Source organism: Salvelinus fontinalis, chromosome 33 (genome assembly GCF_029448725.1).
Source record: "Salvelinus fontinalis isolate EN_2023a chromosome 33, ASM2944872v1, whole genome shotgun sequence".
NCBI lineage: Eukaryota > Metazoa > Chordata > Actinopteri > Salmoniformes > Salmonidae > Salvelinus > Salvelinus fontinalis.
This window is the reverse complement of record NC_074697.1, coordinates 1,346,790-1,368,618: the sequence shown is the minus strand read 5'-3', so window position 1 is coordinate 1,368,618 and position 21,829 is coordinate 1,346,790. Positions and strand designations below refer to the sequence as shown.

Genomic DNA, 21,829 nt, shown 5'->3' with positions numbered 1-21,829 from the left:
AGTGGAGGAAGGTATTCTGGTAACAGGTCAATGGTTGGAGCCTGGTATAGAGACAGGGACAGTGGAGGAAGGTATTCTGGTAGCAGGTCACTGGTTGGAGCCTGGTATAGGGACAGGGACAGTGGAGGAAGGTATTCTGGTAACAGGTCACTGGTTGGAGCCTGGTATAGAGACAGGGACAGTGGAGGAAGGTATTCTGGTAGCAGGTCACTGGTTGGAGCCTGGTGTAGGGACAGGGACAGTGGAGGAAGGTATTCTGTTAACAGATCACTGGTTGGAGCCTGGTATATGGACAGGGACAGTGGAGGAAGGTATTCTGTTAACAGATCACTAGTTGGAGCCTGGTATAGGGACAGTGGAGGTATTCTGTTAACATATCCCTGGTTGGAGCCTGGTATAGGTACGGGGACAGTGGAGGTATTCTGTTAACAGATCACTGGTTGGAGCCTGGTATAGGGACAGGGACAGTGGAGGAAGGTATTCTGGTAACAGATCCCTGGTTGGAGCCTGGTATAGGGACAGGGACAGTGGAGGAAGGTATTCTGTTAACAGATCACTGGTTGGAGCCTGGTATAGGGACAGGGACAGTGGAGGAAGGTATTCTGTTAACAGATCCCTGGTTGGAGCCTGGTATAGAGACAGGGACAGTGGAGGAAGGTATTCTGGTAACAGATCCCTGGTTGGAGCCTGGTATAGGGACAGGGACAGTGGAGGAAGGTATTCTGGTAACAGATCACTGGTTGGAGCCTGGTATAGGGACAGGGACAGTGGAGGTATTCTGTTAACAGATCCCTGGTTGGAGCCTGGTATAGGGACAGGGACAGTGGAGGAAGGTATTCTGTTAACAGATCCCTGGTTGGAGCCTGGTATAGGGACAGGGACAGTGGAGGAAGGTATTCTGGTAACAGATCACTGGTTGGAGCCTGGCATAGGGACAGGGACAGTGGAGGAAGGTATTCTGTTAACAGATCACTGGTTGAGGCCTGGTATAGGGACAGGGACAGTGGAGGAAGGTATTCTGGTAACAGATCACTGGTTGGAGCCTGGTATAGGGACAGGGACAGTGGAGGAAGGTATTCTGGTAACAGATCACTGGTTGGAGCCTGGTATAGAGACAGGGACAGTGGAGGAAGGTATTCTGGTAACAGATCACTGGTTGGAGCCTGGTATAGGGACAGGGACAGTGGAGGAAGGTATTCTGGTAACAGATCACTGGTTGGAGCCTGGTATAGGGACAGGGACAGTGGAGGAAGGTATTCTGGTAACAGATCACTGGTTGGAGCCTGGTATAGGGACAGGGACAGTGGAGGAAGGTATTCTGTTAACAGATCCCTGGTTGGAGCCTGGTATAGGGACAGGGACAGTGGAGGAAGGTATTCTGTTAACAGATCACTGGTTGGAGCCGGGTATAGGGACAGGGACAGTGGAGGAAGGTATTCTGTTAACAGATCACTGGTTGGAGCCTGGTATAGGGACAGGGACAGTGGAGGAAGGTATTCTGTTAACAGATCACTGGTTGGAGCCTGGTATAGAGACAGGGACAGTGGAGGAAGGTATTCTGGTAACAGATCACTGGTTGGAGCCTGGTATAGGGACAGGGACAGTGGAGGAAGGTATTCTGTTAACAGATCACTGGTTGGAGCCTGGTATAGAGACAGGGACAGTGGAGGAAGGTATTCTGTTAACAGATCACTGGTTGGAGCCTGGTATATGGACAGGGACAGTGGAGGAAGGTATTCTGTTAACAGATCACTAGTTGGAGCCTGGTATAGGGACAGTGGAGGTATTCTGTTAACATATCCCTGGTTGGAGCCTGGTATAGGTACGGGGACAGTGGAGGTATTCTGTTAACAGATCACTGGTTGGAGCCTGGTATAGGGACAGGGACAGTGGAGGAAGGTATTCTGGTAACAGATCCCTGGTTGGAGCCTGGTATAGGGACAGGGACAGTGGAGGAAGGTATTCTGTTAACAGATCACTGGTTGGAGCCTGGTATAGGGACAGGGACAGTGGAGGAAGGTATTCTGTTAACAGATCCCTGGTTGGAGCCTGGTATAGAGACAGGGACAGTGGAGGAAGGTATTCTGGTAACAGATCCCTGGTTGGAGCCTGGTATAGGGACAGGGACAGTGGAGGAAGGTATTCTGGTAACAGATCACTGGTTGGAGCCTGGTATAGGGACAGGGACAGTGGAGGTATTCTGTTAACAGATCCCTGGTTGGAGCCTGGTATAGGGACAGGGACAGTGGAGGAAGGTATTCTGTTAACAGATCCCTGGTTGGAGCCTGGTATAGGGACAGGGACAGTGGAGGAAGGTATTCTGGTAACAGATCACTGGTTGGAGCCTGGCATAGGGACAGGGACAGTGGAGGAAGGTATTCTGTTAACAGATCACTGGTTGAGGCCTGGTATAGGGACAGGGACAGTGGAGGAAGGTATTCTGGTAACAGATCACTGGTTGGAGCCTGGTATAGGGACAGGGACAGTGGAGGAAGGTATTCTGGTAACAGATCACTGGTTGGAGCCTGGTATAGAGACAGGGACAGTGGAGGAAGGTATTCTGGTAACAGATCACTGGTTGGAGCCTGGTATTGGGACAGGGACAGTGGAGGAAGGTATTCTGGTAACAGATCACTGGTTGGAGCCTGGTATAGGGACAGGGACAGTGGAGGAAGGTATTCTGGTAACAGATCACTGGTTGGAGCCTGGTATAGGGACAGGGACAGTGGAGGAAGGTATTCTGTTAACAGATCCCTGGTTGGAGCCTGGTATAGGGACAGGGACAGTGGAGGAAGGTATTCTGTTAACAGATCACTGGTTGGAGCCGGGTATAGGGACAGGGACAGTGGAGGAAGGTATTCTGTTAACAGATCACTGGTTGGAGCCTGGTATAGGGACAGGGACAGTGGAGGAAGGTATTCTGTTAACAGATCACTGGTTGGAGCCTGGTATAGAGACAGGGACAGTGGAGGAAGGTATTCTGGTAACAGATCACTGGTTGGAGCCTGGTATAGGGACAGGGACAGTGGAGGAAGGTATTCTGTTAACAGATCACTGGTTGGAGCCTGGTATAGAGACAGGGACAGTGGAGGAAGGTATTCTGTTAACAGATCACTGGTTGGAGCCTGGTATAGGGACAGGGACAGTGGAGGAAGGTATTCTGTTAACAGATCACTGGTTGGAGCCTGGTATAGGGACAGGGACAGTGGAGGAAGGTATTCTGGTAACAGATCACTGGTTGGAGCCTGGTATAGGGACAGGGACAGTGGAGGAAGGTATTCTGTTAACAGATCACTGGTTGGAGCCTGGTATAGGGACAGGGACAGTGGAGGAAGGTATTCTGTTAACAGATCACTGGTTGGAGCCTGGTATAGGGACAGGGACAGTGGAGGAAGGTATTCTGTTAACAGGTCACTGGTTGGAGCCTGGTATAGGGACAGGGACAGTGGAGGAAGGTATTCTGTTAACAGGTCACTGGTTGGAGCCTGGTATAGGGACAGGGACAGTCGAGGAAGGTATTCTGTTAACAGGTCACTGGTTGGAGCCTGGTATAGGGACAGGGACAGTGGAGGTATTCTGTTAACAGATCACTGGTTGGAGCCTGGTATAGGGACAGGGACAGTGGAGGAAGGTATTCTGTTAGCAGGTCACTGGTTGGAGCCTGGTATAGGGACAGGGACAGTGGAGGAAGGTATTCTGTTAGCAGGTCACTGGTTGGAGCCTGGTATAGAGACAGGGACAGTGGAGGAAGGTATTCTGTTAACAGATCACTGGTTGGAGCCTGGTATAGGGACAGGGACAGTGGAGGAAGGTATTCTGTTAACAGATCACTGGTTGGAGCCTGGTATAGGGACAGGGACAGTGAAGGAAGGTATTCTGGTAACAGATCACTGGTTGGAGCCTGGTATAGGGACAGGGACAGTGGAGGAAGGTATTCTGTTAACAGATCACTGGTTGGAGCCTGGTATAGGGACAGGGACAGTGGAGGAAGGTATTCTGTTAACAGATCCCTGGTTGGAGCCTGGTATAGGGACAGGGACAGTGGAGGAAGGTATTCTGTTAACAGATCCCTGGTTGGAGCCTGGTATAGGGACAGGGACAGTGGAGGAAGGTATTCTGGTAACAGATCACTGGTTGGAGCCTGGTATAGGGACAGGGACAGTGGAGGAAGGTATTCTGTTAACAGATCACTGGTTGGAGCCTGGTATAGAGACAGGGACAGTGGAGGAAGGTATTCTGTTAACAGATCACTGGTTGGAGCCTGGTATAGGGACAGGGACAGTGGAGGAAGGTATTCTGTTAACAGATCACTGGTTGGAGCCTGGTATAGAGACAGGGACAGTGGAGGAAGGTATTCTGTTAACAGATCACTGGTTGGAGCCTGGTATAGGAACAGGGACAGTGGAGGAAGGTATTCTGTTAACAGATCACTGGTTGGAGCCTGGTATAGGGACAGGGACAGTGGAGGAAGGTATTCTGTTAACAGATCACTGGTTGGAGCCTGGTATAGGGACAGGGACAGTGGAGGAAGGTATTCTGTTAACAGATCACTGGTTGGAGCCTGGTACAGGGACAGGGACAGTGGAGGAAGGTATTCTGTTAACAGATCACTGGTTGGAGCCTGGTATAGGGACAGGGACAGTGGAGGAAGGTATTCTGGTAACAGATCACTGGTTGGAGCCTGGTATAGGGACAGGGACAGTGGAGGAAGGTATTCTGGTAACAGATCACTGGTTGGAGCCTGGTATAGGGACAGGGACAGTGGAGGAAGGTATTCTGGTAACAGATCACTGGTTGGAGCCTGGTACAGGGACAGTGGAGGAAGGTATTCTGGTAACAGATCACTGGTTGGAGCCTGGTACAGGGACAGTGGAGGAAGGTATTCTGTTAACAGATCACTGGTTGGAGCCTGGGATAGAGACAGGGACAGTGGAGGAAGGTATTCTGGTAACAGGTCACTGGTTGGAGCCTGGTATAGGGACAGGGACAGTGGAGGAAGGTATTCTGTTAACAGATCACTGGTTGGAGCCTGGTATAGGGACAGGGACAGTGGAGGAAGGTATTCTGGTAACAGATCACTGGTTGGAGCCTGGTATAGAGACAGGGACAGTGGAGGAAGGTATTCTGTTAACAGATCACTGGTTGGAGCCTGGTATAGGGACAGTGGAGGAAGGTATTCTGGTAACAGATCACTGGTTGGAGCCTGGTATAGGGACAGGGACAGTGGAGGTATTCTGTTAACAGGTCACTGGTTGGAGCCTGGTACAGGGACAGGGACAGTGGAGGAAGGTATTCTGGTAACAGATCACTGGTTGGAGCCTGGTATAGGGACAGGGACAGTGGAGGAAGGTATTCTGGTAACAGATCACTGGTTGGAGCCTGGTATAGGGACAGGGACAGTGGAGGAAGGTATTCTGTTAACAGATCCCTGGTTGGAGCCTGGTATAGAGACAGGGACAGTGGAGGAAGGTATTCTGTTAACAGATCACTGGTTGGAGCCTGGTATAGGGACAGGGACAGTGGAGGAAGGTATTCTGTTAACAGATCACTGGTTGGAGCCTGGTATAGGGACAGGGACAGTGGAGGTATTCTGGTAGCAGGTCACTGGTTGGAGCCTGGTATAGGGACAGGGACAGTGGAGGAAGGTATTCTGTTAACAGATCACTGGTTGGAGCCTGGTATAGGGACAGGGACAGTGGAGGTATTCTGGTAGCAGGTCACTGGTTGGAGCCTGGTATAGGGACAGGGACAGTGGAGGAAGGTATTCTGTTAGCAGGTCACTGGTTGGAGCCTGGTATAGGGACAGGGACAGTGGAGGTATTCTGGTAGCAGGTCACTGGTTGGAGCCTGGTATAGGGACAGGGACAGTGGAGGAATGTATTCTGGTAACAGATCACTGGTTGGAGCCTGGTATAGGGACAGGGACAGTGGAGGAAGGTATTCTGTTAACAGATCACTGGTTGGAGCCTGGTATAGGGACAGGGACAGTGGAGGAAGGTATTCTGTTAGCAGGTCACTGGTTGGAGCCGGGTATAGGGACAGGGACAGTGGAGGAAGGTATTCTGGTAACAGGTCACTGGTTGGAGCCTGGTATAGGGACAGGGACAGTGGAGGAAGGTATTCTGGTAGCAGGTCACTGGTTGGAGCCTGGTATAGGGACAGGGACAGTGGAGGTATTCTGGTAGCAGGTCACTGGTTGGAGCCTGGTATAGGGACAGGGACAGTGGAGGAAGGTATTCTGGTAACAGGTCACTGGTTGGAGCCTGGTATAGAGACAGGGACAGTGGAGGAAGGTATTCTGGTAGCAGGTCACTGGTTGGAGCCTGGTGTAGGGACAGGGACAGTGGAGGAAGGTATTCTGTTAACAGATCACTGGTTGGAGCCTGGTATAGGGACAGGGACAGTGGAGGAAGGTATTCTGTTAACAGATCACTAGTTGGAGCCTGGTATAGAGACAGTGGAGGTATTCTGTTAACATATCCCTGGTTGGAGCCTGGTATAGGTACGGGGACAGTGGAGGTATTCTGTTAACAGATCACTGGTTGGAGCCTGGTATAGGGACAGGGACAGTGGAGGAAGGTTTTCTGGTAACAGATCCCTGGTTGGAGCCTGGTATAGGGACAGGGACAGTGGAGGAAGGTATTCTGTTAACAGATCACTGGTTGGAGCCTGGTATAGGGACAGGGACAGTGGAGGAAGGTATTCTGTTAACAGATCCCTGGTTGGAGCCTGGTATAGAGACAGGGACAGTGGAGGAAGGTATTCTGGTAACAGATCCCTGGTTGGAGCCTGGTATAGGGACAGGGACAGTGGAGGAAGGTATTCTGGTAACAGATCACTGGTTGGAGCCTGGTATAGGGACAGGGACAGTGGAGGTATTCTGTTAACAGATCCCTGGTTGGAGCCTGGTATAGGGACAGGGACAGTGGAGGAAGGTATTCTGTTAACAGATCCCTGGTTGGAGCCTGGTATAGGGACAGGGACAGTGGAGGAAGGTATTCTGGTAACAGATCACTGGTTGGAGCCTGGCATAGGGACAGGGACAGTGGAGGAAGGTATTCTGTTAACAGATCACTGGTTGAGGCCTGGTATAGGGACAGGGACAGTGGAGGAAGGTATTCTGGTAACAGATCACTGGTTGGAGCCTGGTATAGGGACAGGGACAGTGGAGGAAGGTATTCTGGTAACAGATCACTGGTTGGAGCCTGGTATAGAGACAGGGACAGTGGAGGAAGGTATTCTGGTAACAGATCACTGGTTGGAGCCTGGTATAGGGACAGGGACAGTGGAGGAAGGTATTCTGGTAACAGATCACTGGTTGGAGCCTGGTATAGGGACAGGGACAGTGGAGGAAGGTATTCTGGTAACAGATCACTGGTTGGAGCCTGGTATAGGGACAGGGACAGTGGAGGAAGGTATTCTGTTAACAGATCCCTGGTTGGAGCCTGGTATAGAGACAGGGACAGTGGAGGAAGGTATTCTGTTAACAGATCACTGGTTGGAGCCTGGTATAGGGACAGGGACAGTGGAGGAAGGTATTCTGTTAACAGATCACTGGTTGGAGCCTGGTATAGGGACAGGGACAGTGGAGGTATTCTGGTAGCAGGTCACTGGTTGGAGCCTGGTATAGGGACAGGGACAGTGGAGGAAGGTATTCTGTTAACAGATCACTGGTTGGAGCCTGGTATAGGGACAGGGACAGTGGAGGTATTCTGGTAGCAGGTCACTGGTTGGAGCCTGGTATAGGGACAGGGACAGTGGAGGAAGGTATTCTGTTAGCAGGTCACTGGTTGGAGCCTGGTATAGGGACAGGGACAGTGGAGGTATTCTGGTAGCAGGTCACTGGTTGGAGCCTGGTATAGGGACAGGGACAGTGGAGGAAGGTATTCTGTTAACAGATCACTGGTTGGAGCCTGGTATAGGGACAGGGACAGTGGAGGAAGGTATTCTGTTAGCAGGTCACTGGTTGGAGCCGGGTATAGGGACAGGGACAGTGGAGGAAGGTATTCTGGTAACAGGTCACTGGTTGGAGCCTGGTATAGGGACAGGGACAGTGGAGGAAGGTATTCTGGTAGCAGGTCACTGGTTGGAGCCTGGTATAGGGACAGGGACAGTGGAGGTATTCTGGTAGCAGGTCACTGGTTGGAGCCTGGTATAGGGACAGGGACAGTGGAGGAAGGTATTCTGGTAACAGGTCACTGGTTGGAGCCTGGTATAGAGACAGGGACAGTGGAGGAAGGTATTCTGGTAGCAGGTCACTGGTTGGAGCCTGGTATAGGGACAGGGACAGTGGAGGAAGGTATTCTGGTAACAGGTCACTGGTTGGAGCCTGGTATAGAGACAGGGACAGTGGAGGAAGGTATTCTGGTAGCAGGTCACTGGTTGGAGCCTGGTATAGGGACAGGGACAGTGGAGGAAGGTATTCTGTTAACAGATCACTGGTTGGAGCCTGGTATAGGGACAGGGACAGTGGAGGAAGGTATTCTGTTAACAGATCACTAGTTGGAGCCTGGTATAGGGACAGTGGAGGTATTCTGTTAACATATCCCTGGTTGGAGCCTGGTATAGGTACGGGGACAGTGGAGGTATTCTGTTAACAGATCACTGGTTGGAGCCTGGTATAGGGACAGGGACAGTGGAGGAAGGTATTCTGGTAACAGATCCCTGGTTGGAGCCTGGTATAGGGACAGGGACAGTGGAGGAAGGTATTCTGTTAACAGATCCCTGGTTGGAGCCTGGTATAGAGACAGGGACAGTGGAGGAAGGTATTCTGGTAACAGATCCCTGGTTGGAGCCTGGTATAGGGACAGGGACAGTGGAGGAAGGTATTCTGGTAACAGATCACTGGTTGGAGCCTGGTATAGGGACAGGGACAGTGGAGTTATTCTGTTAACAGATCCCTGGTTGGAGCCTGGTATAGGGACAGGGACAGTGGAGGAAGGTATTCTGTTAACAGATCCCTGGTTGGAGCCTGGTATAGGGACAGGGACAGTGGAGGAAGGTATTCTGGTAACAGATCACTGTTTGGAGCCTGGCATAGGGACAGGGACAGTGGAGGAAGGTATTCTGTTAACAGATCACTGGTTGAGGCCTGGTATAGGGACAGGGACAGTGGAGGAAGGTATTCTGGTAACAGATCACTGGTTGGAGCCTGGTATAGGGACAGGGACAGTGGATGAAGGTATTCTGGTAACAGATCACTGGTTGGAGCCTGGTATAGAGACAGGGACAGTGGAGGAAGGTATTCTGGTAACAGATCACTGGTTGGAGCCTGGTATAGGGACAGGGACAGTGGAGGAAGGTATTCTGGTAACAGATCACTGGTTGGAGCCTGGTATAGAGACAGGGACAGTGGAGGAAGGTATTCTGGTAACAGATCACTGGTTGGAGCCTGGTATAGAGACAGGGACAGTGGAGGAAGGTATTCTGGTAACAGATCACTGGTTGGAGCCTGGTATAGGGACAGGGACAGTGGAGGAAGGTATTCTGGTAACAGATCACTGGTTGGAGCCTGGTATAGGGACAGGGACAGTGGAGGAAGGTATTCTGTTAACAGATCACTGGTTGGAGCCTGGTATAGGGACAGGGACAGTGGAGGAAGGTATTCTGTTAACAGATCACTGGTTGGAGCCTGGTATAGAGACAGGGACAGTGGAGGAAGGTATTCTGGTAACAGATCACTGGTTGGAGCCTGGTATAGGGACAGGGACAGTGGAGGAAGGTATTCTGGTAACAGATCACTGGTTGGAGCCTGGTATAGGGACAGGGACAGTGGATGAAGGTATTCTGTTAACAGATCACTGGTTGGAGCCTGGTATAGGGACAGGGACAGTGGAGGAAGGTATTCTGGTAACAGATCACTGGTTGGAGCCTGGTATAGGGACAGGGACAGTGGAGGTATTCTGTTAACAGGTCACTGGTTGGAGCCTGGTATAGGGACAGGGACAGTGGAGGAAGGTATTCTGTTAACAGATCACTGGTTGGAGCCTGGTATAGGGACAGGGACAGTGGAGGAAGGTATTCTGTTAACAGATCACTGGTTGGAGCCTGGTATAGGGACAGGGACAGTGGAGGAAGGTATTCTGGTAACAGATCACTGGTTGGAGCCTGGTATAGGGACAGGGACAGTGGAGGTATTCTGTTAACAGATCCCTGGTTGGAGCCTGGTATAGGGACAGGGACAGTGGAGGAAGGTATTCTGTTAACAGATCACTGGTTGGAGCCTGGTATAGGGACAGGGACAGTGGAGGAAGGTATTCTGTTAACAGATCACTGGTTGGAGCCTGGTATAGGAACAGGGACAGTGGAGGAAGGTATTCTGTTAACAGATCACTGGTTGGAGCCTGGTATAGGGACAGGGACAGTGGAGGAAGGTATTCTGTTAACAGATCACTGGTTGGAGCCTGGTATAGGGACAGGGACAGTGAAGGAAGGTATTCTGGTAACAGATCACTGGTTGGAGCCTGGTATAGGGACAGGGACAGTGGAGGTATTCTGTTAACAGATCACTGGTTGGAGCCTGGTATAGGGACAGGGACAGTGGAGGAAGGTATTCTGGTAACAGATCACTGGTTGGAGCCTGGTATAGGGACAGGGACAGTGGAGGAAGGTATTATGTTAACAGATCACTGGTTGGAGCCTGGTATAGGGACAGGGACAGTGGAGGTATTCTGGTAACAGATCACTGGTTGGAGCCTGGTATAGAGACAGGGACAGTGGAGGAAGGTATTCTGGTAACATATCACTGGTTGGAGCCTGGTATAGGGACAGGGACAGTGGAGGAAGGTATTCTGTTAACAGATCACTGGTTGGAGCCTGGTATAGGGACAGGGACAGTGGAGGAAGGTATTCTGTTAACAGATCACTGGTTGGAGCCTGGTATAGGGACAGGGACAGTGGAGGAAGGTATTCTGTTAACAGATCACTGGTTGGAGCCTGGTATAGGGACAGGGACAGTGGAGGAAGGTATTCTGGTAACAGATCACTGGTTGGAGCCTGGTATAGGGACAGGGACAGTGGAGGTATTCTGTTAACAGATCCCTGGTTGGAGCCTGGTATAGGGACAGGGACAGTGGAGGAAGGTATTCTGTTAACAGATCACTGGTTGGAGCCTGGTATAGGGACAGGGACAGTGGAGGAAGGTATTCTGTTAACAGATCACTGGTTGGAGCCTGGTATAGGAACAGGGACAGTGGAGGAAGGTATTCTGTTAACAGATCACTGGTTGGAGCCTGGTATAGGGACAGGGACAGTGGAGGAAGGTATTCTGTTAACAGATCACTGGTTGGAGCCTGGTATAGGGACAGGGACAGTGAAGGAAGGTATTCTGGTAACAGATCACTGGTTGGAGCCTGGTATAGGGACAGGGACAGTGGAGGTATTCTGTTAACAGATCACTGGTTGGAGCCTGGTATAGGGACAGGGACAGTGGAGGAAGGTATTCTGGTAACAGATCACTGGTTGGAGCCTGGTATAGGGACAGGGACAGTGGAGGAAGGTATTCTGTTAACAGATCACTGGTTGGAGCCTGGTATAGGGACAGGGACAGTGGAGGTATTCTGGTAACAGATCACTGGTTGGAGCCTGGTATAGAGACAGGGACAGTGGAGGAAGGTATTCTGGTAACATATCACTGGTTGGAGCCTGGTATAGGGACAGGGACAGTGGAGGAAGGTATTCTGGTAACAGATCACTGGTTGGAGCCTGGTATAGAGACAGGGACAGTGGAGGAAGGTATTCTGTTAACAGATCACTGGTTGGAGCCTGGTATAGAGACAGGGACAGTGGAGGAAGGTATTCTGGTAGCAGGTCACTGGTTGGAGCCTGGTATAGGGACAGGGACAGTGGAGGAAGGTATTCTGGTAACAGATCACTGGTTGGAGCCTGGTATAGGGACAGGGACAGTGGAGGAAGGTATTCTGTTAACAGATCACTGGTTGGAGCCTGGTATAGAGACAGGGACAGTGGAGGAAGGTATTCTGGTAGCAGGTCACTGGTTGGAGCCTGGTATAGGGACAGGGACAGTGGAGGAAGGTATTCTGTTAACAGATCACTGGTTGGAGCCTGGTATAGGGACAGGGACAGTGGAGGAAGGTATTCTGTTAACAGATCACTGGTTGGAGCCTGGTATAGGGACAGGGACAGTGGAGGAAGGTATTCTGTTAACAGATCACTGGTTGGAGCCTGGTATAGAGACAGGGACAGTGGAGGAAGGTATTCTGTTAACAGATCCCTGGTTGGAGCCTGGTATAGAGACAGGGACAGTGGAGGAAGGTTTTCTGTTAACAGATCACTGGTTGGAGCCTGGTATAGGGACAGGGACAGTGGAGGAAGGTATTCTGGTAACAGATCACTGGTTGGAGCCTGGTATAGGGACAGGGACAGTGGAGGAAGGTATTCTGTTAACAGATCACTGGTTGGAGCCTGGTATAGAGACAGGGACAGTGGAGGAAGGTATTCTGTTAACAGATCACTGGTTGGAGCCTGGTATAGGGACAGGGACAGTGGAGGAAGGTATTCTGGTAACAGATCACTGGTTGGAGCCTGGTATAGGGACAGGGACAGTGGAGGAAGGTATTCTGTTAACAGATCACTGGTTGGAGCCTGGTATAGAGACAGGGACAGTGGAGGAAGGTATTCTGTTAACAGATCACTGGTTGGAGCCTGGTACAGGGACAGGGACAGTGGAGGAAGGTATTCTGGTAACAGATCACTGGTTGGAGCCTGGTATAGAGACAGGGACAGTGGAGGAAGGTATTCTGGTAACAGATCACTGGTTGGAGCCTGGTATAGAGACAGGGACAGTGGAGGAAGGTATTCTGGTAACAGATCACTGGTTGGAGCCTGGTATAGAGACAGGGACAGTGGAGGAAGGTATTCTGTTAACAGATCACTGGTTGGAGCCTGGTATAGAGACAGGGACAGTGGAGGAAGGTATTCTGTTAACAGATCACTGGTTGGAGCCTGGTATAGAGACAGGGACAGTGGAGGAAGGTATTCTGTTAACAGATCACTGGTTGGAGCCTGGTATAGAGACAGGGACAGTGGAGGAAGGTATTCTGTTAACAGATCACTGGTTGGAGCCTGGTATAGGGACAGTGGAGGAAGGTATTCTGTTAACAGATCACTGGTTGAGGCCTGGTATAGGGACAGGGACAGTGGAGGAAGGTATTCTGTTAACAGATCACTGGTTGGAGCCTGGTATAGGGACAGGGACAGTGGAGGAAGGTATTCTGTTAACAGATCACTGGTTGGAGCCTGGTATAGGGACAGGGACAGTGGAGGAAGGTATTCTGTTAACAGATCACTGGTTGGAGCCTGGTATAGGGACAGGGACAGTGGAGGAAGGTATTCTGTTAACAGATCACTGGTTGGAGCCTGGTATAGAGACAGGGACAGTGGAGGAAGGTATTCTGTTAACAGATCACTGGTTGGAGCCTGGTATAGGGACAGGGACAGTGGAGGAAGGTATTCTGGTAACAGATCACTGGTTGGAGCCTGGTATAGGGACAGGGACAGTGGAGGAAGGTATTCTGTTAACAGATCACTGGTTGGAGCCTGGTATAGGGACAGTGGAGGAAGGTATTCTGGTAGCAGGTCACTAACATCCCTCATGACTTTTGGTTCCCTGGTGAGAAATAAACAGACATTAAAGGAGATATAGTTCTGTTCATTTCCCCCACACCGTATATGGTCAGGAGAATCTCCTGTGTGAGAGTGTGCTTCAATTACTGATTAACATAAGTGATACCCGTCTACATCTCTGACAACAAACAGTTAAATCATCATCGCCTGGGATTTACAGTAGCATCCGATGAAACGTTATTTTACATCAGGTCTCAATCTGGACGAAGAGTCCCAAATGCCATCCCGTTCCCTACGTAGTGCTCTACTTCTGACCCTATATGACGCCATTTTGGATGCATCTATGTTCAACAGAATAATTAGATTCCGTCTTTAAAAAACAGAATTCATATCATGTAATTATTTCACACTCTATTTTCTTGTCACCTTTTATGAGCTGAAGTCATTCTACATTTTAAAGGGCATCACAACTATTTTCCAATATACCATTTCATTTTCTTCTTCTTCTCTCCACTCTGAGTGCTCCGTTTGGCGCTCATCCCAGATTAATTTTGACACCCTCTCAGAAAGACGAAAAAGACAAGTCTGAAAGGAGACGGAGAAAGAAATCCACTTTTATCCCAAATGGCACCCTATTCCTAATGGCAGCCAACGGGCCCTGATCAGAAGTAGTGCCCTACATATGGAATAGGGTGCCATTTGGAATGTGGTGTTAGTGTAATCATTTCAAAGATTAGGTTTAGTCATAATAGTCGATCAATCAAAAGTTAGTATTCAGACACAATTCAGTTCTTTCACTATTCTTTGTCTTTTCAAAATGTGGTTTGACAGCTTTGGCTTTATCATCAATTAAAGAAAGAAAGATATGTTTTATTGAACATTAAACATTGCCTTTAGAGTAAAATACCAGTGATAATGTGTTAAATTGGGATTAAGTTGCCCTCATGGGTCATAAAAAAAAAGTGTATAACTTTTGAAGTGCAACAAGGCCATTGTTCTCCCATTTTTCTTTAGACAAAATAAAAATGACTTGGTTTAGGAATCACATGACCAGGTTTAGGAATCACATGACTAGGTTTAGGAATCACATGACCAGGTTTAGGAATCACATGACTAGGTTTAGGAATCACATGACCAGGTTTAGGAATCACATGACTAGGTTTAGGAATCACATGACCAGGTTTAGGAATCACATGACTAGGTTTAGGAATCACATGACCAGGTTTAGGAATCACATGACTAGGTTTAGGAATCACATGACCAGGTTTAGGAATCACATGACCAGGTTTAGGAATCACATGACTAGGTTAAGGAATCACATGACCTGGTTTAGGAATCACATGACCAGGTTTAGGAATCACATGACCAGGTTTAGGAATCACATGACCTGGTTTAGGAATCACATGACCAGGTTTAGGAATCACATGACCAGGTTTAGGAATCACATGACCAGGTTTAGGAATCACATGACCAGGTTTAGGAATCACATGACTAGGTTTAGGAATCACATGACCAGGTTTAGGAATCACATGACCAGGTTTAGGAATCACATGATAAGGTTTAGGAATCACATGACCAGGTTTAGGAATAGCATGACCAGGTTTAGGAATAACATAACTAGGTTTAGGAATCACATGACCAGGTTTAGGAATCACATGACTAGGTTTAGGAATCACATGACTAGGTTTAGGAATCACATGACCAGGTTTAGGAATCACATGACTAGGTTTAGGAATCACATGACTAGGTTTAGGAATCACATGACTAGGTTTAGGAATCACATGACCAGGTTTAGGAATCACATGACTAGGTTTAGGAATCACATGACTAGGTTTAGGAATCACATGACCAGGTTTAGGAATCACATGACTAGGTTTAGGAATCACATGACCAGGTTTAGGAATCACATGACCAGGTTTAGGAATCACATGACTAGGTTTAGGAATCACATGACCAGGTTTAGGAATCACATGACCAGGTTTAGGAATCACATGACCAGGTTTAGGAATCACATGACCAGGTTTAGGAATCACATGACCAGGTTTAGGAATCACATGATGAGGTTACGGAATCACATGACTAGGTTCAGGAATCACATGACCAGGTTTAGGAATCACATGATGAGGTTACGGAATCACATGACTAGGTTTAGGAATCACATGACTAGGTTTAGGAATCACATGACTAGGTTTAGGAATCACATGACTAGGTTTAGGAATCACATGACCAGGTTTAGGAATCACATGACTAGGTTTAGGAATCACATGACTAGGTTTAGGAATCACATGACCAGGTTTAGGAATCACATGACCAGGTTTAGGAATCACATGACTAGGTTTAGGAATCACATGACTAGGTTTAGGAATCACATGACTAGGTTTAGGAATCACATGACCAGGTTTAGGAATCACATGATGAGGTTTAGGAATCACATGACTTGGTTTAGGAATCACATGACCAGGTTTAGGAATCACATGACTTGGTTTAGGAATCACATGACCAGGTTTAGGAATCACATGACTTGGTTTAGGAATCACATGACTTGGTTTAGGAATCACATGACCAGGTTTAGGAATCACATGACTTGGTTTAGGAATCACATGACCAGGTTTAGGAATCACATGACTTGGTTTAGGAATCACATGACTTGGTTTAGGAATCACATGACCAGGTTTAGGAATCACATGACTTGGTTTAGGAATCACATGACCAGGTTTAGGAATCACATGACTTGGTTTAGGAATCACATGACTAGGTTTAGGAATCACATGACCAGGTTTAGGAATCACATGACTTGGTTTAGGAATCACATGACCAGGTTTAGGAATCACATGACTTGGTTTAGGAATCACATGACCAGGTTTAGGAATCACATGATGAGGTTTAGGAATCACATGACCAGGTTTAGGAATCACATGACCTGGTTTAGGAATCACATGACTAGGTTTAGGAATCACATGACCAGGTTTAGGAATCACATGACTAGGTTTAGGAATCACATGACCAGGTTTAGGAATCACATGACTAGGTTTAGGAATCACATGACCAGGTTTAGGAATCACATGATGAGATTTAGGAATCACATGACTAGGTTTAGGAATCACATGACCAGGTTTAGGAATCACATGACTAGGTTTAGGAATCACATGACTAGGTTTAGGAATCACATGACTAGGTTTAGGAATCATATGACCAGGTTTAGGAATCACATGAGGAGGTTTAGGAATCACATGACTAGGTTTAGGAATCACATGACCAGGTTTAGGAATCACATGACTTGGTTTAGGAATCACATGACCAGGTTTAGGAATCACATGATGAGGTTTAGGAATCACATGACCAGGTTTAGGAATCACATCACTAGGTTTAGGAATCACATGACCAGGTTTAGGAATCACATGACTAGGTTTAGGAATCACATGACTAGGTTTAGGAATCACATGACCAGGTTTAGGAATCACATGACTAGGTTTAGGAATCACATGACTAGGTTAAGGAATCACATGACTAGGTTTAGGAATCACATGACTAGGTTAAGGCATCACATGACCAGGTTTAGCAATCACATGACTAGGTTTAGAAATCACATGACTAGGTTAAGGATTCACTTGATGAGGTTAAGGAATCACATGAGGAGGTTTAGGAATCACATGACTAGGTTTAGGAATCACATGACCAGGTTTAGGAATCACATGACTTGGTTTAGGAATCACATGACCAGGTTTAGGAATCACATGATGAGGTTTAGGAATCACATGACCAGGTTTAGGAATCACATCACCAGGTTTAGGAATCACATGACTAGGTTTAGGAATCACATGACTAGGTTTAGGAATCACATGACCAGGTTTAGGAATCACATGACTAGGTTTAGGAATCACATGACTAGGTTAAGGAATCACATGACTAGGTTTAGGAATCACATGACTAGGTTAAGGCATCACATGACCAGGTTTAGGAATCACATGACTAGGTTTAGAAATCACATGACTAGGTTAAGGATTCACTTGATGAGGTTAAGGAATCACATGACCAGGTTTAGGAATCACATGACTAGGTTTAGGAATCACATGACTTGGTAAAGGAATCACATGACTTGGTTAAGGAATCACATGACTAGGTTTAGGAATCACATGACTAGGTTAAGGAATCACTTGATGAGGTTAAGGAATCACATGACTAGGTTAAGAAATCACATGACTAGGTTAAGGAATCACATGACCAGGTTAAGGAATCACATGACCAGGTTTAGGAATCCCATGACTAGGTTAAGGAATCCCATGACTAGGTTAAGGAATCACATGACTAGGTTAAGGAATCACATGGTTGACGTAACGTTAGATAGGTGGAATATTGGGGCTCGTTGTGTTTTACCCCATGATGACCCCCTGCTGGTCAGTTCTTGTAATGCAATAGTTTTACCATGTTTACAACCCAAATTGTACCCTATTCCTTACAGTGGCTTGCGAAAGTCTTCACCCCCTTGGCATTTTTCCTATTTTGTTGCCTTATAACCTGGAATTAAAATTGATTTTTTGGGGGGTTTGTATCATTTGATTTACACAACATGCCTACCACTTTGAAGATGCCAAATATTTTTCATTGTGAAACAAACAAGAAATAAGACAAAAAAAATAATACATTTGAGTGTGCATAACTATTCATCCCCCAAAGTCAATACTTTGTAGAGCCACCTTTTGCAGCAATTACAGCTTCAAGTCTCTTGGGGTATGTCTCTATAAGCTTGGCACATCTAGCCACTGGGATTTTTGCCCATTCTTCAAGACAAAACTGCTCCAGCTCCTTCAAGTTGGATGGGTTCCGCTGGTGAACAGCAATCTTTAAGTCATACCACAGATTCTCAATTGGATTGAGGTCTGGACTTTGACTAGGCCATTCCAAGACATTTAAATGTTTCCCCTTAAACCACTCAAGTGTTGCTTTAACAGTATGTATAGGGTCATTGTCCTGCCGGAAGGTGAACCTCCGTCCCAGTCTCAAATCTCTGGAAGACTGAAACAGGTTTTCCCTCAAGAATTTCCCTGTATTTAGCACCATCCATCATTCATCATGACCAGTTTCCCAGCCCCTGCTGATGAAAAACATCCTCACGGCATGATGCTGCCACCGCTATGCTTCACTGTGGGGATGGTGTTCTCGGGGTGATGAGAGGTGTTGGTTTGCGCATTTCTTGATGGCCAAAAAGCTACATTTTAGTCTAATTTGACCAGAGTACCTTCTTCCATATGTTTGGGGAGTCTCCCACATGCCTTTTGGTGAACACAAAACGTGTTTGCTTATATATTTTTTTGTTTTTATTTTTATTATTTTTTTTTTTCTTCTGGCCAATCTTTCTTACAGTCCAGCTCTGTGGAGTGTACGGCTTAAAGTGGTCCTATGGACAGATACTCCAATCTCCGCTGTGGAGCTTTGCAGCTTCTTCAGGGTTATCTTTGGTCTCTTTGTTGCCTCTCTGATTAATGCCCTCCTTGCCTGGTCTGTGAGTTTTGGTGGGTGGCCCTCTCTTGGCAGGTTTGTTGTGGTGACATTTTCTTTTCAATTTTTTATAATGGATTTATTGGTGATCTGTGGATGTTCAAAGTTTCTGATATTTTTTTATAATCATGTAATTTCTACACTGATCTCTATTTCTCCACAACTTTGTCCCTGACCTGTTTGGAGAGCTCCTTGGTCTTCATAGTGCCGCTTGCTTGGTGTTTCCCCTTGCTTAGTGGTGTTGCAGACTCTGGGGCCTTTCAGAACAGGTGTATATATACTGAGATCATGTGACACTTAGATTGCACACAAGTGGACTTTATTTAACGAATTATGTGACCACTGAAGGTAATTGGTTGCACCAGATCTTATTTAGGGGATTCATAGCGAAGGGAATACATATGCACGCACCACTTTTACGTTTTGAATCTTTTTGAATTTTTTGAAACAATAACTTTTTTTCATTTCACTTCACCAATTTGGACTATTTTGTGTATGTCTATTATTGTCCATTACATGAAATCCATAAATTACAGGTTGTAATGCAACAAAATAGGAAAAACGCCAAGGGAATGAATACTTTTGTATATAGTGCACTACTTTTGACCAGGGTCCATGGCAACCTATTCCCTATATAGTACACTACTTTTGACTGGAGCCATATGGGCCGTGAGCAACAGTAGTGCACTACATAGGGAATAGGGTGCTTACTCACCGTGACGCCCAAGAGAGATCAGTAGGATAACTAGTCTGTGTTGGCCAGCGGTTGCTGTTTTTCATGGAATTGACATTATAAAGCATTGGCATGCCCAATAAAGAAAGAACCGGGATCAAGGGCCTACTCCGCACGTTTACCATTGGTGCAGTTAGCTACCGGAGTTTACTTAATGTAGATAGATAGCAATGCACCACTCCCCTTCTCGTCCAAAGTATGTTACATAAAGTATCGAGAGCCTTCCAGTGTTGGCGTGGCGCAACATTTAACCAACACTGTATTTATTGACAGAGCTTTGATCGTAGTCCCATGTGCAGAAGGGAAGATCCCAGAAGAAGCCAAGGCCTTGTCTCTCTTGGCACCTGCTGCCCCCCCTGCTGTTCCTGCTGTACCCAGCCTGATGCCAGGCGCCGGCCTGCTGCCCCTTCCCACCTCGGCCCCCATACAGACTCAGCTGAGTGTCCCTATAGTGAGCCTGGCGGCATTGCCGGCTGCCCTAGACCCTGCAGTGTCGGCCCTGGCTGTGACTGGAGCAGGCGGGGTGTCGTCCTCCACCCAGCCCCCCCTCATGGGGAACGTGGATCCCTCCAAGGTGAACGAGATCAGAAGGACTGTCTACGTTGGCAACCTCAACTCGCAGACCACTACTGCAGAGCAGCTGCTGGAATTCTTTAAGCAGGTGGGTGACGTAAAGTTTGTGCGCATGGCAGGGGACGAGACGCAGCCCACACGCTTCGCCTTCGTGGAGTTTGCCGACCAGGATTCAGTGTCCAGAGCGCTGACCTTTAACGGAGTCATGTTCGGAGACAGACCCTTGAAGATTAATCATTCCAACAACGCCATTGTGAAGCCCCCAGAGCTGACCCCTCAGGCTGCAGCCAAGGAGCTGGAGGACGTAATGAAGAGGGTCAGAGAGGCCCAGTCCACCATCGCCGCCATCATAGTAGAGCCAGAGGAGGTGAAGAAACGCTCATCCAGTCACTCCCGACGTTCCAGGAGATCCAGAACACGGTCACGATCGCATTCCCGCTCGAGAACGAGGAGGAAGCGGTCCCGTTCTAGGCAGAGAAGCAGGCTCTCTCAGAGGTCGCGGCCCAAGGTCAGCGAGACCCACGTCTCTCGGGGGATCCACAAGAGACTTTCACGCTCCAGATCACGGGACAGGCGGAAAGAGAGAGAGCAGAGAACGAGAGGAAATGAGGATATATCTCGGGTTATAGAGGATAGGAGGCAGAGGGAGAAAAAGGCCAAAACACCTCCAAAAAGCTACAGTGCATCCCGAAGGTCCAGGAGCACGAGCAGGGGCCACAGAAGGAAGAGCAGGGATCGTTCTAGGAGTCCCAGAAGGAAAGCCAGGTCTCCCTCACCAAAGAGGGGGAGGAAAGACAAGAAGAGGGAGAAACCAAGGGATGGCAGCAGGGAAAAGAGGGAGAGTTCCAACTCCAGGAAGAAGAGCAGCAGAGATAAAGAAAAGATGGAGCTCAAGGCCAAACCTATGAAGGTGGAAAGGGACTACGACAGGGAGGAGAAGGACTACCAGAGTGACAGGGAGGGGTCGGCAACACCAAGCGAGGGTTTGACATCACCCTGCATCCAGCACAACGGCAGCTACAACACAAACACAGAGGATGACGCAGCCTCGCTCGCCGACAGCACTGAGTGATGGGTGTGAAACCAGACAGAACCATGGGAACGAGACAGTCCACTATGTATCTGTTCCACTGGATGTCATAAGGTGAATGCACCAATTTGTAAGTCGCTCTGGATAAGAGCGTCTGCTAAATGACTTAAATGTAAATGTAAATGCAACAGCTGCTGTCGTATGGTAGCGCCAAGGAACCAACCAGCACAATGGTTGGCTGCTCATATTGCTGTGAAAAATGTTTCTCACTGTGTGTGTGTGTGTGTTTGTGTGTGTGTGTGTGTGTGTGTGTGTGTGTGTGTGTGTGTGTGTGTGTGTGTGTGTGTATCTGTGTGTGTGTGTGTGTGTGTGTGTGTGTGTGTGTGTGTGTGTGTGTGTGTGTGTGTGTGTGT

The 21,829-nt window shown here is 48.0% G+C and overlaps 1 protein-coding gene across 1 annotated transcript in view; it reads left to right on the top strand.

Annotated features, from left to right (window-relative positions):
* LOC129832504 (splicing regulatory glutamine/lysine-rich protein 1-like) overlaps window positions 1-21,595 on the top strand; it is a 59,763-nt gene extending 38,168 nt beyond the window's left edge. The window contains exon 2 of the mRNA XM_055896626.1: window positions 19,974-21,595. Within this exon, the coding sequence (XP_055752601.1) occupies window positions 19,974-21,458 (1,485 nt within the window). The 3' untranslated portion in view covers window positions 21,459-21,595. The remainder of the gene's footprint in view (window positions 1-19,973) is intronic.
* The last annotated feature ends 234 nt before the right edge of the window (window positions 21,596-21,829 follow it).